General features: G+C 33.7%; 2 protein-coding genes across 2 annotated transcripts; one reads left to right on the forward strand and one right to left on the reverse strand.

The window, feature by feature from the left end:
- The first annotated feature begins 995 nt into the window (after nt 1–995).
- Nucleotides 996–2,551, forward strand: LOC121263025. Its single transcript, XM_041165793.1, has one exon. The coding sequence runs from the start codon at nt 1,216–1,218 to the stop codon at nt 2,233–2,235; it is 1,020 nt and encodes a 339-aa protein (XP_041021727.1). The 5' UTR covers nt 996–1,215; the 3' UTR covers nt 2,236–2,551.
- A 1,279-nt stretch (nt 2,552–3,830) lies between these two features.
- Nucleotides 3,831–8,689, reverse strand: LOC121262858 (TPR repeat-containing thioredoxin TTL1-like). Its single transcript, XM_041165519.1, has 7 exons — nt 7,411–8,689; nt 7,103–7,298; nt 6,809–6,981; nt 5,156–5,489; nt 4,873–5,077; nt 4,469–4,569; nt 3,831–4,303 (listed from the first exon to the last, which is right to left on the reverse strand). Exons 1-7 carry the CDS (start codon nt 8,406–8,408, stop codon nt 4,151–4,153), a joined length of 2,160 nt encoding a protein of 719 aa, XP_041021453.1. The 5' UTR covers nt 8,409–8,689; the 3' UTR covers nt 3,831–4,150.
- Nucleotides 8,690–17,023: the final 8,334 nt, after the last annotated feature.

A 17,023-nucleotide genomic window follows, 5' to 3' on the forward strand; every position in this document is an offset into this window, starting at 1 on the left:
CTAGCTCTAGCACAATTCCCTTTTGTCAAGGTCATGTCATTATCAAAGAAGGTTGGGCTAATAATTTTCTAGACCCTGCCTACTTTGCGGAAGTGGCCTACCACGATATTAATTTGGTGGCTATTTAGAAGGGAAAAAAAAAACATACAGATAACAAAATTAAAACGATATGTACATTAATTCAAGTTTATACACGTAATAGATTCATCATAATTCATGTCTTCGATCCTTCTTGAACTTTAACGAAAATATTTGAATTTTTTAAGCATAAAAAATCTTCTTAACTACATTAAACTTTAAGGATACCATGCAGGTCCCCACAAAGCCATGCATATAAATATATATATATATATATATATAATATAAATACCTCTCTCTAATCACTATGTTTATGATCATTTGTTTTTGGCGTCTATGATTTATATTCGTTATTATCATGATGATGGGTCATGGGTGGTTTGGGGGCGGGGGCCATATCCTCCATTGCTCTCAAGTGCATTACTCCCTTAATTATGGCATCCTAGCTCACTTTAGTTAGTCCCGTTTTCGCCGCCGCCTCTACGACTTTCGGTGTTCCTTTTACCTTGATCTTGTATTAGGAAAATTCTCCAACTTTTACTTGTATCCTACCGATCAGAGACACATCGATCCCACCCCTCAATTATATATGTTTGATGCTTCTATACAGCTAATATCTTCTACCCAAGAAGAGAATAAATATCTAATATTTATACTAATAAAAACATCAATACGTAAAAGTCGGATATATAATTTGAATCATGAAACGAGGCTCGTGCTTCAACTTTACCATTCTCCTTTCTTTTCTTTTTTTTCTTGTATTTATATGTATTTTATTATATGCTTTAGCTGCAAGCATTACAAAGAAAGTAGAGGCTATATGTAAGAAAGCAGCCCTCTTGTACACTTTTTTTGTTTTTTTTCTTTAATTTGAAGGAGGGACATTTTGAACTCTAAACCTCTATTTTAGAGGTTGAGATTATGCCAATCGGGTTAACTCTTCTATTCCACTTTAAAGATAAAAGCAAATGATCAAAAGTTTGCCTCCTCTCCCTCAGTCACTCCTTTCTTTTAAAAACCATCCAAACTCACTCAATTACAATAACCAAAAGCCACTTGCAGATGCAGTAATTCATCAAGCAGAAGATCTAACAAAAGAGAGAAAAGAAAAGGATAGAAGAGATTTAAGCGAGTGCCATGAATGGAAGAGAAGCCAATAAAGCAGCTCCTTCGGCTGATCTGCTAGTATGTTTTCCTTCTCGAGCCCACCTAACACTAATGCCCAAGCCCATATGCAGCCCAGCAAGACCTTCCGAGACGAACAAGCGCCACCGCAGCCACAGGCACCATCGCGGCGGCCACCTGATGAAAAGAACGAGCACCAGAGGTGGCGTCCAGGACAGCCCTTTGCTATGGTCCAAAACCAAGCCAATGGGCTCGGAGATCTCGGAACCGACGTCCCCGAAAGTCACGTGCGCCGGGCAGATCAAGGTCAGGTCCAAAAGCAGTTCATGCAATAGCTGGCAATCAGTCATGGAAGAAGTTGAAAAAATTCATATAAACGGAAAACATAAAAAGAGACCCAGTTGGGTTGAAGCTCTCGGGTTAAAGAAAGATGTAATGCAATTCTTGACGTGTTTACGAAGCATAAGATTTGATTGTCGGTGTTTTGGGACATTTCGTAAGTCAGATATAACTACTGAGGATGAAGACGGCGAAGAAGATGGAGAATATCGGGAAAATGACGTGGGCTTCGAGGGGAGTACTGATGGCAATGAGGCTTCAAGAACTGCATTCTCCAAATGGTTCGTGGTTCTACAGGAAAACCAGAATAACATGTTGTGCAAAGAAGATGATGAAAAAGAGATAGAGAGACCATCTGATGATGAATGTAATATTGCTGCTCCTCCACCAAATGCTTTGCTGCTTATGCGCTGTAGATCTGCTCCTGCAAAAGGTTGGTTGGAAGAGAAAGAAGAAGAGAGGCATGATGAGGAAGACGAAGACGAAGACGAAAAAGGTACAGGAAAAGGAGAGAGAAAAGCAAAGAGTTTGAAGTGTTCAATGGAGGGAGAGAAGAGAACGAAAAAAGAGAACATGGTTGTGATGAAATACGACACTGATTTCTGCAAAATCTCGTCTGATGTAGCAAAGGAGACATGGCTTGCCGGTGGAATGAGAGATCCAATTTCAAGAAGTCGAAGTTGGAAAAGATGATGATCTTGGTGCATGATTATTTCACCTGTTATGTTTTAAATTTAAATTTTACCAATTAAATTTTAGTCTTTTTATCCTTTTCAATAATAAGTTTTCTTTATATATTTTTTCCTATTTTCCGGCCCCCATCATCTTATGCGGGAAAACTGAAAAATCCGACAGTCCCATTATAGTATAGTAACCTTTGTTGTCTTTAATATTCCTGCCGTGACATGAAAATCACATCACATTTGTACAGCTTTTCTTTCCTTTCCCTGGAGAAGATTTTGCTTTTCATGTACATTCTCGTGATGAATAAAGACTGTCACCTAGTTTTTAATGTCCTTAAAAAAAAATTAAGAACCTTCTCATGCATATGATCTTAAGTACTGTGCAGTGCATGTTTGTTTAGGCTAAGAGTTGATAAATATTTTGTCAGCTCCACCGATCCATATCAATGTTATCTAAATATTACACCATCAATGCAGTTTACGGTAAACACGGGTTTCATTTGTTTTCACAACACTTCTCAACTCAACTCTTCTCATCCCATCATTACAATTTTTTCAAATTCACACATAAAATAAAATAAACAACTCAAAATTTTCAAAACCCAAAACAAAAATAATATTAAAAAAATATATTCTAACAATATTTTATTTAATTTTCAACTTTCATTTTAATTCATCTCATCTTATCTCATGATCTGCGAAAACAAACAAGGCCCTTATGAGTTGAGATGAGATGAATTGAGATGAATTAAGATGAAAGTTGAATAAAATATTGTTAGAATATTATTATTTTTTGTTTTAGAATTTGAAAAAATTGAATTGTTTATTATATTTTGTATGAGAATTTAAAAAAATTGTAATAATTAAATAGGATGAGTTGAGATCAACTCTGAATCCAAATGGGCCTAAATGTTAGTATATCATAGTTTTTTTTTTCCAAGGCGCGCATTTTATAAATAATATTAAAAGGAACATATATTTGTTTTTCAATATTACAAGCTCGGGGTCTTTTTCATTAGAGAAATACTTTAGTCATAAATGAATTATATAAAAATAACCTCACAAAATGATATGGCTTGATATGATTTGTAGATTGTAAAATTATTATTTTTATTGTAGAATAAACCTAATAGATTACATAAAATTACGTCAATTTATAAGATTATTTTTATATAATTCTTAATTTGTAACTGTAGCACTCATCTTTTCACTATGAAAGATAAGAAGACACATGTGGAATTTGGTTTAAGGGTATGCTACTAAAATGGTTATTGGATTCTGCCCGTTGTCCTCTACATGCGCTAGTCGATTTTGGAACTGATGTATCTTCTGAACCTTCTATCTATTAAAATTTTGTAGGGTGATGCACGGTAATATTATATATCTTGTACTTATATATGTATCAATAAAAAACACATCTCAAAATTTTTGATAAAAACTCTAAAATTAATTTACCAAACATGATAGCCGAAAGCCAAAAGTGTTGTATGAATGATAATCTGTCCAACCTTTCAATTTCACGACACACAATTGGAATATATTTGTACGTGAAGATCATCCTTCTAATCACAAATTACTATCAATATCTATTTTAACACACAAATAGAGGCTTAAAGGTTACGTACTACATTCACATTCAAAAGCAAGAAAATAAAAATCGTTGAAGTACAAAGAACACCCTAAAGTTTCACTTCACTTGTAATTTCGTACCAAGCTGATTAATTTCCCTCACTCCTCTTCTTCCACTTCAGTGTGCAATGCCAGCAGCAAAGTAACAGAGATTTCCACGTACTTAGCCCAATTTATTATATGATGGGCTTCAATTCCTTCCTTCTTAATTTGTAAAATTAGAAGCTTCCTGTCCCATGATGCCTATGCACAAAATTATATCCACTTTTGCTTTTGTACAAATATATGTATGATCTTCAACTGCTGTACAATTTGACTGAAGTTTCCAATACTTCACGGTCGTTGCCTGGAATTTCTTTCACCCTTGTTCCGTTCTTGTATATCTTGAAGGCCGGAACGGACCTTACACGCTCTGATTTCGCTAAGTAGGGGTGGTCTTCGATCTCAACCTGGATTTATTGACAAATACCTACCTAAATCAGTTAATGCTCCTCTCAAAAGAAGTTTCACAAAACCCAACTCCGATGAAACCAGAAAAGGAAAAAAAAAACTATATATATATATATATATATCTATCTTAAAGGTGGAGTTGGCTATATATGATCTATCCAAACCTTCAGGAAGTTGATTGATGGGAATTTCTGGCAAACTTGCTCCAGGACTTGCAACACTTGCTTTTGGGTCGTTTTCTTACAAAAAAGCACCACGGACATCCCTGTCATTTATATAACTGGTAAATTTGTTTGGTCTAAAATCCTTATATATGTTGAAGGAAAATACTTTAATTACAAAAAGATTACACAAAAATAAACTCATAAACTGATGTGGTACGTCAGATCGTGTAAAGTTACTTTTATTATAAAGTAGATTTAATGAATTTTATAAAGTTACATCAGTTTGTAAATTTATTTTGTATAGTCAGTTTGTGTCTGTACCCAATTCTCAAATTAAAAACTATGTAAAATGTAACACGACAGGATTGAAAATGACAAAGTCTAGACGAGAAGAAATGATTTACCTGGTGAGGTTACAAAGTGTCTAAAACGTTCATGACTAGTGATGAAAATCAAATTTGGACCAAATTTTAGGTCCTTAATGTCTTCACCACGTAGCTTCTTAAGCTGGACATGGGCCTCAAACAAAGCCCTGCCCACTTCCTCATCCCCGGGAGTCTCTCTTATCAATATCTCATAGTCTTGAACTGCAGCTTCCCATCTTTCCAACTAATTTCCCAAAAACCATAAAAACAGATCAAAGTGATAGCAAATAACATAAACATTTCAAGTGACAATAATTAATACCTTGGAATTACAATCTGCCCGTCGTAGCCTAGCCTTGCTATAAGAAGGCCGCACGCTCAGGGCTGCTGTGCAGTCTTCAACAGCTTTCTCAAATTGACCCAGCTTTGACCGACAGGCTGCTCGGTTGCACAGCAGAACTGAGTTATAAGGATCATTTTCTAGGCCTTCACTGTATACCCCACACGCTTCAGAGAATTTTGATGCCCTGAAGAGCAGATTTCCGCTCAATCGAGCTGATGCTGATGCTCTAGCCCCGATTACCACTGTATTCACCTCCTTGTCGCTTGGGTCAAGTCTAGCTGCATGTTGAGATGCTGCCACTGCATCCTCAAACCTGTCCAACATTGTTTTATGCTAACTGACGTTAACGTACGTGGAAGGCTTCTACATTCATTAACAAATAGATTTTTCTTTAGCATATCAACCTTTCTTCCAATTAATAGGTAGTGAGTTGTAAAGAGCAATGAGAAGTTTCTTTGTCATTAGAAAGCAACAAGAACTGGGCAAATCTAAAGGGTAGTGATAGGGTTAGTATTCATTTACTACTTACAGTTATTTCAAGTTTTTTATTTTTTTATTATTTTTTAAGTATTTTTTAAATATTTTTAACCATAAAAAAATTAAAAAATATATAATTTTATTAATAATTACTTCCTTAATTATTAAATAAAATAAAAAAAAATCAAATATAAAATAAATAGTAAATAAATAATAGGAAGATGATAATTCTATCATTTTCCGATTCAAAAAGGTTCGAACTTTCTAGATTAATATAATTTCTGTTTTGCTTGGCGTGCGTTTTGGTTCTTGTGCAATGAACTTGCAGTCCAACCAAATGGTTCCATACGTGACTTCTTCCATATATTTGTTTTGAAACCAAAACTATCATTGTTCTGTGTAATCATACTTGCTCCAAAAGTTTAAACCGATTGGAAAGATAAATTTAATTATGTTCTTCAATAACTTGAGAAGTTTCCAGTAACTTTCTTGATACCGACAGTCATTTCAAATAAGAAAACAGGTCACTGAAGTACAGTAATTTGCAGAATTTGGACAAGAAAAACAAAAAATTACGGTATTCGACATATTTGACCAAGCACTCCTACGCAAACTGCCAGACTTGCAAACATTCCCAAATGCAGGGGAACGACTTGATATGATTTACTGTGCATATTCTTTACTGGTCAACTTTAATGTACAAGTGTAAATACGGAAATCCTTGTGCCCCTGCTCAGGTTAAAGTGAAATAATAGTTATAACTGGGAGTGTATAAATACTTTGTAATTATTTTAAAAAAATGAATAAATATGAGATTTATATGAAAAAATAATATTTTTTTAATAATAGATCCTATTTTTTTTTAAAATAACTACATGGTATTTGCACATTCTACAACTATACGTAGCATTATTTCAAATTAAATACCCACCATTTTCAGCCGCTAGATTTCTTGACATGTAATTTAACTTGAGAAGATGCTTCTGAAACTTCAAGTTAAAAAGATATAAACACATGAGATGTGTCTGGCAGCATTTATTGTCATTCGTGTGAGTTTTTTGGACAGTAATAAATTGAGAAGACTTCAAATTCGTATGAAAAATTGAGAAGATATCTGCCAGATCAAACATCAAGATTGATATGAGAGCAACAAACCTGCCAGCTGCCAGGAAAACCAGTGCCTCAATCATCATTATGTAAGCACTACCTGAAGGGCCAAACAGCCTTGTACAAAAATCAATACTGAAGTTTGGTGCCTTCTGGTAGGTCGCATAGGCTTCTTCATGTCTACAAAGGTTCAGCAAGGCCTCGGTTTGCAGAGCGTAGACCTTTCATGTTTTTTAATCAGAAATCAGAATACCAAAGGTGCCAAATGGAATAACAACGACAAATATCAACCTCCAGCATGTATGTGAAATGGGAACCAAGAGCGCTAGCTAGCTAGCTAACCTGTGGTGCTGAGTCAGCACAGGAAGATATTGCTGACTGGGTTTCCTTTAGCAGAGTATTCCACTCTTTTAGCTTACGAGCCTTGGTGCACCTGCTGAGTTGTCTCTGTAGAGACTGAGCTTGGGCTATGTCTTCCGAGTCAGCATAGGCGCCAGAGTATTTGCAGTGATACATTGCGTTCTGTGCTTCTCCCACTCTGCATCACACACATGTTATAGTCTCCTTTATGGAAATTTTTACAAGGATGAAATACGGGAAAAACCTTTCTGAATTCTTATCGAGTAAAAGAGAGAATGACAGGTGAATACCTGAGATACAGTTTTGCCATACGATGATGAGCTCTATGATATGAAGGCACTATCCGAATAGCTTCTTGGCATTCAAAGATAGCCTCCGCAAGCCGGCCTAGACCTATCAAAGCGGCACTCTTATTGCAATGATAGGAGGATTTATTTGGATCGAGAGCTATGGCTCGTTCATATTGTGCTAAGGCCTGTTCAAATCTTCCCTGCTTATATGCATCATTTCCCAGAGACTTGAACGCTTCAGGATCTAATTTATTCACCGGACCTCGAAACTGTCTATATTTATCACTACTCTTCCTGACAATGTTGCCCATAATAGCATTGCTGCCAGTTTTCCCAACGCCATTTTTGGGGTTAGGCATGGAGCTTTTCTCTTGAAGATTTCCGGAAAGGTAATTCACAGTTTTAACAGTGGCATTGGGACTGTTATTTGCTACCAATTTCCCTGGCCCTGTCTGCCGCAAGTTACCGAGGTGGCCTAAAAGCATTACATTGCTTGATGTGGCTCGAACAAGGGCTTTGCTTTCACTTAATTGCTGGGAATCAGTTGCCATCCTAGTCAGCTCTGTACTGTCTCCGGGGGGCTCTCTTTTCGGCTTCCTTTCATCTCCGGTGTCCGGGAGCCGAGACATTTTTCTTTGGCCTGAACTAGTACTGCAAGATGATGTTGAGTTTCTAGGAGCATCGGACAGTCTTTGACCTTGAATGTGAGAGGCAGGAAGCCTGGAATGAAGCGAGATAGAGTTCCTTGCGAGGGGTTGTTCATTGAGTTTTGGTGCAGGTTTACCTAAATTGGATGCTGCGGGAGCAGACACACCGGAGCTGCTTCTGTGCCTCTTGGAATTTTCAGCACTCTTTGCATTGACTACATCATTGCTAGTGTCTGCCGGAAGTGAATGCACAGAAGTTCTTCTCGGCCAGTAGCTCCGGCGTTGGAAGATTCCCCCTATAAAACCACAACCCAAGTGATCACCAGCTACTTTGCACTTTATTTCCGCCATAGAGGAGTCAAAATCGTATACAAATTTTATTGAATCTGGAAAGAATTACAAAAGGAGAGAAAATAATCAAAAGAAGGCTTGAAAATGAAGGATGTTGTATGGAAGGCAGACTTGGATAACGTGTATGTATATAAAAGCTCGCAGCCTGGTAGTGTGGCTTCCAAGAAAACAACTTTTTAACTTTGGAATTTTTGAGAGGGGGAAGAAGTAGGGAGGGCTCAAGACTTACAAAGGAAGAACCACATATTAAAGAAATTATTAAAAAATAAAATCCCTGTATAAATAAAGATGCCTAAAATATCACTTCAATGAATATCATAATGCCCACATGATACAAAAAGGAGAACCGGACGTTTTTACAGCTAAGATTGATTGATTTACTTTTCCTAAGCAACTTATAATCAAGATACCTCTTTAGCCTATTTTGGTGGCTTCAAGTGATATTGCAGCCAGAGGCTCCATGCCAATATATTCATTAATAAAACCTCAAACATATGTACAAGAAGACAAGGGACATGGATGGAACAAATATAAATCACCCGATTTATATTTTTATGCTCTTTGATCGGAAAATAATAGAAACGTGCACTTGTCATTAATTGTAAATTTGTTGTTGAAATGACCGACCTGGCTGGCGTTTTGCAAAACCAAGCCCCTCCTTGTAATTTGCCTTATCTTAGAAAAAGATAGCTATGTAATATAATATAAATAATAAAATTTATCTCTTGTTTAAATTTTTGAGATAAGTGATGATTTCACGTAATAACAGAACAGAAGTTCTGAATTCGAATCATGACTTTACATTCTATCTATTTAATTAAATATTCCATGTGTTGAGCCTACTCATTGAAGAAGAGACTGGTCCACACGTGAGGGAGAGTGTTAAGAATATAATACAAATAATAAAATCTACTTCTTCTCATTGACTTAAACTTTTAAGACAAATAGTGATTTCACACTGTTAGCTTTTTAGGTTGCTATGGTCATCTCTTTCAAAAAAATTTGCAGAGCCATTCATTTGAAAATCGAAAATTTAGAAGTTGAGATGGAATGATATTTGATTCATGCTGTAGATCCATTGTCTAAATCACCAAAATTCGGAACATTTTACCCAAGAAGTGAAAAAGAGGATAAAAAAACCGATGTGTTCATTAATGTTATAATAGCCCATAATGATTGTGTTTCACTAGCTATATGGGTAAATCGTTCTTCATTAGTTACTCATAGATGTCAATTATCAACTTGATCACTTCATTCTAAATTTTATCATTTTCGATCACAGAAGTTGATGCGATCCAATTTACGTAGTTTCGTATGTTTGCTATTTAGTTAAACTGCTAAGATTAAGCATTATATTTCACTGATATAGTCAACAAAGTGAAAAACAGATACATTTACAAGTGGAGATGATCCAGATGACATGTTTTGGTAGATCCACTGTCCAAAACACAAAAAACTCAATGATTATTCAGTGTTTTTCCCCCAAGACGTAAAAACAAATTGATGAGCACGTTTCTGTGATTGCGTGAGTCAACTGAAAAAAGAAGAAAAAGGAAATGGAATAACCCCGAATTAGGAGCCTATTAGCAACAGTAAGGCACCGCCAGCAAGGGACTGTTTGGCATGGACCCCAAATTGGAACGATCAGCACCAGCTGTATTCGATTATGGACCAGTTTCTTTCCCCTGCCGCCAGCACCTTCCCTTCCTAGCTTCCCCCTCATCCCCTGCTCTCTCTCTCTCGGGGTTGTAGCAGTTTTTTAAATGTCGTTTTGTGTGATAAGATTGTAGTTTTGTGAATGTTAGGACGACAGATACAATGTTCTAGGACCACTTACTTTAAGCAACGATGTTGGAACAGTTTAGTAAACTATTTGTGTATGGATAATGCATGTACCTACCTCATGTCTGGTTCAGTACTATTAGTCGGTGCCGGCTTGTAACTCCCAATAACAGACTCATAAAGTCTCTAACTATCCAGCTCTAGACGGCAACATTAAAGTGTTTATTATGTTCCTTTCAATTCTTGGATTCAAGCTAAAACACATTCTTTGCAGCTGCATCTTATCCTAAAAAAATAAAAAAATAAAAAAAAAAAATAAAATTGCAAGTTCGATTACATATTGACTCATTAAACACGTTATTTATATAGAAGTCTGTCGCATAAACTAACATCCAGAGATATTCGGCCATACTCAAACTAATATTTATGTTAGTTCTTATACGCAAAATTATAAAAATTAAAAAAGAAAAAAGGCTGAATGTAGTTTAAGTTTACAATTTTTTAGAAAGAGATCGGTATCGATTCTCTATGTAAATTTATAATGTGCTTACACTTTTTTTCTGAACAATTGGACAAAAACGGTAGCAGATTGATGTACAGAATGCCGAAACAGATAAGAGATAGCTAAAACGGTTCTAAGCCTCTAGACCAAGATCATGTGACATTTGCCATTTGGACACTTGGTAGTGGAAAGCAGAACCTTATGATCGTCGGTTGCTTGCTAATTTTGAAGAAAAGTTCTATTATTAAGTCCGTGCAGGTTGACAGAGCACGTATCATTAAAGAGAAATGATATCCATCAATTATTATTTATTTTCATACTTCATATTTATAATTTTTTTTATAGAGTATGAGATTATTTTTTATAGGATGTAGAGTATGTGATAGTGAATAGTGACTGATAAGAAGAATTTTTCATAATTAAATACTTAAATGACATAAATAATTTGATTTAGATGAGACCCAAACTTGCCTTCTTTGCATGAACCTTTTTTGCATAAACTATAAAATTACTCATATCTATCGCGAAGGTAATGCTGGGGTTTAAGTACGGAATGGATTAATGATAGGAATACTTTATCTAGTCAGTTAAGAGACATTCTTCGCATGGACAAAATTGGTTTTCCTTATTTGAGATTATCAAAGTGAGGTACTTGATTTTTATTTCTTGTCTCTTTGTTATTTTATTATATGTGTGATTTCTTGTAGGTTGGTTTCTTAAGATTGTTCTTTCTATTTGATTTGTAATTTTTTGACTTTCTTAGTTTATAGTTGGATGATTGGATCTTTTAGTTTTTGATACTTAAGTTTTAGTCTTAATACTTATTTGAAACTCTCAGGTTTCTGGTTGTAAACTCAATTTTCCTCAATTCAAAGTGAGGACTATCAATAAAATTGAGTTATCGTCCTCATCATAAAAAATAAAAATAAAAAATAAATAACTTTTAGAAACGTGACCTCCAACCCTTTAAGCTAATCAGAATAATAATGCAATTAATTAAGGAGGCATGGATACTGATCATCCCTGTTTCTCGATTGTCGACCACAATCACAGATGTCTTCTCTATTGCACCAAACTACGTAAAATGCACCTGAATATTGACATTAACGTCAAGCAAGGGCCACCTGAGCCATGCATGTTTTGAAATCACAAGCTTTCGCACGATCCTTTTATTCTATGTAAAAATAATAATATTTATACAACTAATTAATGTGATAGTGTCGGGACAAAATATGGGCGGGATCAATTCCATTCAACGTTGTCAAGCACAGCCAGCCTTTGGGCCAAGATCGAGCCTCATGAGCACATTAATTACGAAAAAAAAATCTTATATATGGTCTTTATAAAAGGAAAAGTCGTGGAAATTCTTCTTCAAGGAGCTTCATATCTACGCTGGAATAGCTTTGAAATTAGAAAAAGAAAGAACGTGGAAATGTGGGCAAGCCGCTTGGGAGGGGGGCAAGTGATCCGTATATGTTGTGCAAAGTCATCAGGCACATTTATGCCGCTTGCAACTCAAGGCTCAGGAGGAAGATAAGTGACAGGTACGTCTCACCTGATGGTCGTACATCGCCTCGTATTTTGCCTTTTACATCAAGAAATACGTACGTACAGGTGCTTACGTGATCCAAGGTCCTTGAAATTAAGATGCCCCAGCTAGGCTTCAGTTTTAAGCTGCTTCGAGATCTATTCTTAGTTTATAAAAATATATATATATATATATATATATATAAATTTATGAGGAGGTTTTTTTTTGTTATAAAAAGATTATTTATAATAAAAATAGTTTCATTTTAATAGAAAATAACTGATAACAAATAAGTAATTTTCATGTAGTAATTTGCTAGCTCTCCTTAGGATCAACCTCAACAAAGACATTCTTAACCCCCAACCAGTAATAAATTTTAATGACAAACAAATCTATAGGAACTAGCAATATTCCATGCAAAAAATAATTGCTGACATCTTAATCCCTGGAAATTGGATTGATTAGTAAATCTAGGCTTTCATCTTGCTTTATATTTGCGAGTTTAAAGATTGAATTCTTTAATGCAATTAAATAAATCTTAGGGATCATATCCCGATAGTGAATAACAGATGATTTATCTGATTTTTATGAAATGGGTGCACTACACAAGTCTACAAAATTAAGTTTAATAATAAAAAACCAAAACATATTTAACATTTAAATGTTAAAATTGTTGATATCTTAAATAATTGATTAAAGTGGTCACATCAATGGAACATAGGTTCCAAACCAAATCATATATATATATATATATATATATATATATATATATATCTCAATTCTCATCGGACTCGTTCTTCATTATTAATGACAATGCAGAGGGGGCGAATGATAACATGAGAATAACCAGGTGGAGGTGTGTCCATGTGCTCCAACATGATTTCTAATGGATTGAGCTTTTCGGGAAATAATAACACCAAAATCATTGACTTTCATCATAGATATTTATATAATATGAGTAATTAATTATTTACACTGTTAGGAGATCATTCATTCACACACACAAAAGTCTTCAAACGACGTCTAAATTCATGTGGGACCGAGGTCTTCCAACAATATCAGGAAGATGCATTTGTTGATTCAACCACAAAATACCCGGAAAGACCAGAGCAGAATTAAAGCAAAATTCCTTGCGAACATGACCATTTAGGCTAAGCGGCTTATAAAGCCCATGGGTCCTTCTAAAAGCAGAAATGTGCATCCGTGATATGCTTTAATCCAAAGACTACACCCCTATATATGGCCAGAGACCTCATATTTGGGTTGGCTTTCAAGAGTCCCAAGCCCAAGCGGCCCGAGAGGGTCTCCAGAAGACGATTTCTTATCAGTGGCCCAAGATTTCGTTAATTTACAGACTGTGACAGACAGCCCGATCTTGAAGGTGGCCAATCTTTCGGTAATCAAGGCGAAGGATGGGCTTGTGAATGCGAACTCAAAATTTGACACTTTAAACTCTTTTACTTAAGACTGCGGGGACATTTGGGTGTTATGTTCTCAGATCATTTAATATAATTTCGTAGAGATTGATATACTCGTAATTCAAATACACACGACTTATTTTATCTTAACTTAATACTATTTATTGATGTGACTTTTATTATTATTCCATCACTACGACAAAAAATTAATTATTAATGAGATCCAATATTTTTTCATCTTGTCATAAAACAAAAAAAAAAAAAAAAAAAAGTTAAACATATCTCAACTCATTTCATACATCTAAACATATCTTAATGAGATTCAAAAAACTCATTTAAATATCTTAACTCACTACTATTTACAGTTAAACTCAAATCATATGAGATACTCTTAACATTCAAATAGAGTAGAGTGTAAATGAACCAGTCTGTTCAATAGCCTGCTCGGTATTCGCTCGATTAAACTCAAATTGAACTCGACTTGTGAAAAAAAAAAACTCGTTCACGAAAGTAAATACCCGCTCGAAAATTCATTCATATATTGATAAATATATACATACACCTATGTATATATACATATATATGTATTAGCTAATAATATAAGCATACAACTTTTATAATTAAATACATAATATGTAATCTCATTACTTATGCCTATATAGTAAATATACTTTATAAGTATATTTTATAATTTGTATAATAATTAGTCGATAAAATTAAATATTTTCATAAACTGGTATGTGAGAACCATATATGAAATAGATATATGCTATCATATTAAGTATATGTATTAATAATACATGTAGGCATATAATATATTGTTATTTTGGATAAATATCAACTAGTTAGATATTAATTATTTATAAATTTTTTAAAATTTTATAATTAAATAGAGGTTCTACTTGTTAGTTGTATAAATTTAATATTAGATCTTTTATTTTTTATTTTTTTAATTTATTAATTATTAAATCTTATTCAAAAAATTAAAAAATAAACAATTTGAGCTCGAGCTCAACTTGACTCGACTCGAACTTGTTTGTGGGATGAACTCGAGTTGAGAGTTTAGCTTATCGAGTCAAGTTCGAACAAAGAATAATAAAAAAAAAAAAATCTCAAGCTTGGCTAGAGTATTTTGAGTCATATTCATTTTATTTAAAAAATGAAACAGAAAAACAATACTACGAAACTAGATATGATCACCTAGTATCCAACTTTTATTGGAAATGTACATATTGCTCATATTCCTTTGAAATTGAAGTTTTTCTATAATAAATAATGTATTTACACGGATTTATAAGTAGCATAAATTATTGATCACAAAATCCATTTTTCTCCTAACAAATATGCAATGTTAGGGGGATAACATGAAGGATGTGTGTAAAAAATATTAGAAAAAGTTTCTCTAAAAACTTTAAAAAAGCATTTAAGAAAAATCTTAAATGTCCAAACCTAAGGAAGCAAATGCTGCACAAGTAAGGCTGAGTGTGTTTTTAAATGAATATTACACAGGCAGAGAGAGAGAGAGAGAGAGAGAGAGAGAGAGCGTTTCTTTCGGTTTGGATCTATGGGGCCATGAGAATCGCCGAATGGGTCGGGTCAGGTAGGGCATGGCCAATTGATAGACACAGGCCCACAACCAAAACAGAACTGAATAATTAACACGGTCCATGATCCATTCGATGACAAAGACCTCAACCACACACCGTCCACCTCCACGGCAAGGCCTGCTCACCTCTTTCTTTTAATTAACCTGCACCTGCTTTTCATTAGTTACATTATTATCATTAATTACTTATCAATGGATGATTGAGAAACAATCATTTGAAAAATGATAAGATTACCCCCCATTTATTACTAATTTACTCCTCTTTTCCCCCCATCTCCAATACAAACTGATTTGTTGCTAGCTTGGATTTCCGGATCAGATTTGGCCGGTCTGATGGGTGATTTAACTCAAATGATGAAGATGTTTGTTTAATTATTTATATTATATTATATTATTATTATTCGTTATTTGTGGGTTATATTTCTTTCATGAATGGATTAAATAATTAAGAGTTAGTTTACGTACAGTTCTCATGTGAGGACTAATCATGCAAGTCTATATAAATATATTTTAAAAAAAATTTAAATTATAATAATATCAATTTTAAAATGATATTTTTTTTCTCTTTTACCTCATTCATCAATGAGACTGCACAGATAATTCCCCACTCAGGATTACAAATAAAATTTCTCTTTAATTAAATAAGATAGAGTATAGAAACATAATTCGAAGTTATGACTTTTACGCTAATATCATCTGAAATCATTACTTGTCTTAAAAAATAAAATTGATAAGAAGGGGTGGATTTAGATCTGATTTGGTTTCACAAACTTTTGAAACCATCACATCTCATCTCAACATCTGAATACCATTTAAACATGAATACTTTTTAATTTTTAATATTTTCATCTAATCATAACTTAATCATTACAATTTTCTCAAACTTTCTAACAAAAAAAGAATACAATTTTTTCAAACCTCAAAGTAAAAATAATATTAAAATTTATATTCCAACCATCTTTTGACTTTGTAATTTTTTTTATTTAACTCTTTCTCTCTCATTTTCCAAAATTTCATAAAAATCTTAATTCAAATCATTTTATTACTATTCATAAATTATCTCACTACTATTCATAAATTTCTTATCTCATCTCATTTGTGTAATGAAATCAGACCTTAATTATTTATATTATATCCGCACAGTATTGAGTAAATAATTAGGATAATGATACCCTTCTAACCGGTTTACTCTTCCTTTACCACTCATGTTATATTTTAAATTTTTTTATTTTTTTATTATTTTCTTTTAAGTATTTTTTTAACATCCTTAATCATTAAGAAAAAATTAAAAAAAATATATAATTTTATTAATAGTCATTTCTTTAACCAGGAAGTAAAATAAAAAATTAAAAAAAAAATAAATATAAAAAGAGGAATAAATTAGTAGTAAATGAGGAGAAATCTTATCATTTTCCAAAGAGGAGAGGCGCATGTGACTGTAGTGATCGATAAGGTTAAGGCCTGACAACACCTAAAACAAATAAATTTAATTAAATAATGATACGCTTATAATCTTTTTTGAAACTCATTTAAAATTAATTATCTTTTATTTAAACAGTTGCATGCCGTAGTAGCGTAGAAGTTTTAATTGCTAGCCGCCCACCGTCTTATAATTTCATACCATTCTCCTTTTCCTATAGCTCATTTTCCGCTTTAATTTTTTTTTTTTTTTTGTTATAACTAGCCATTAGATGCTGCTTTCCCTTAATACCTTTTGAATAATGATAGGTTACTATTTTATTACTATTAATTTATTATTTTTTTTATATTTGAATTTTT

The sequence above is a fragment of the Juglans microcarpa x Juglans regia genome, chromosome 4S (genome assembly GCF_004785595.1).
Source record: "Juglans microcarpa x Juglans regia isolate MS1-56 chromosome 4S, Jm3101_v1.0, whole genome shotgun sequence".
NCBI lineage: Eukaryota > Viridiplantae > Streptophyta > Magnoliopsida > Fagales > Juglandaceae > Juglans > Juglans microcarpa x Juglans regia.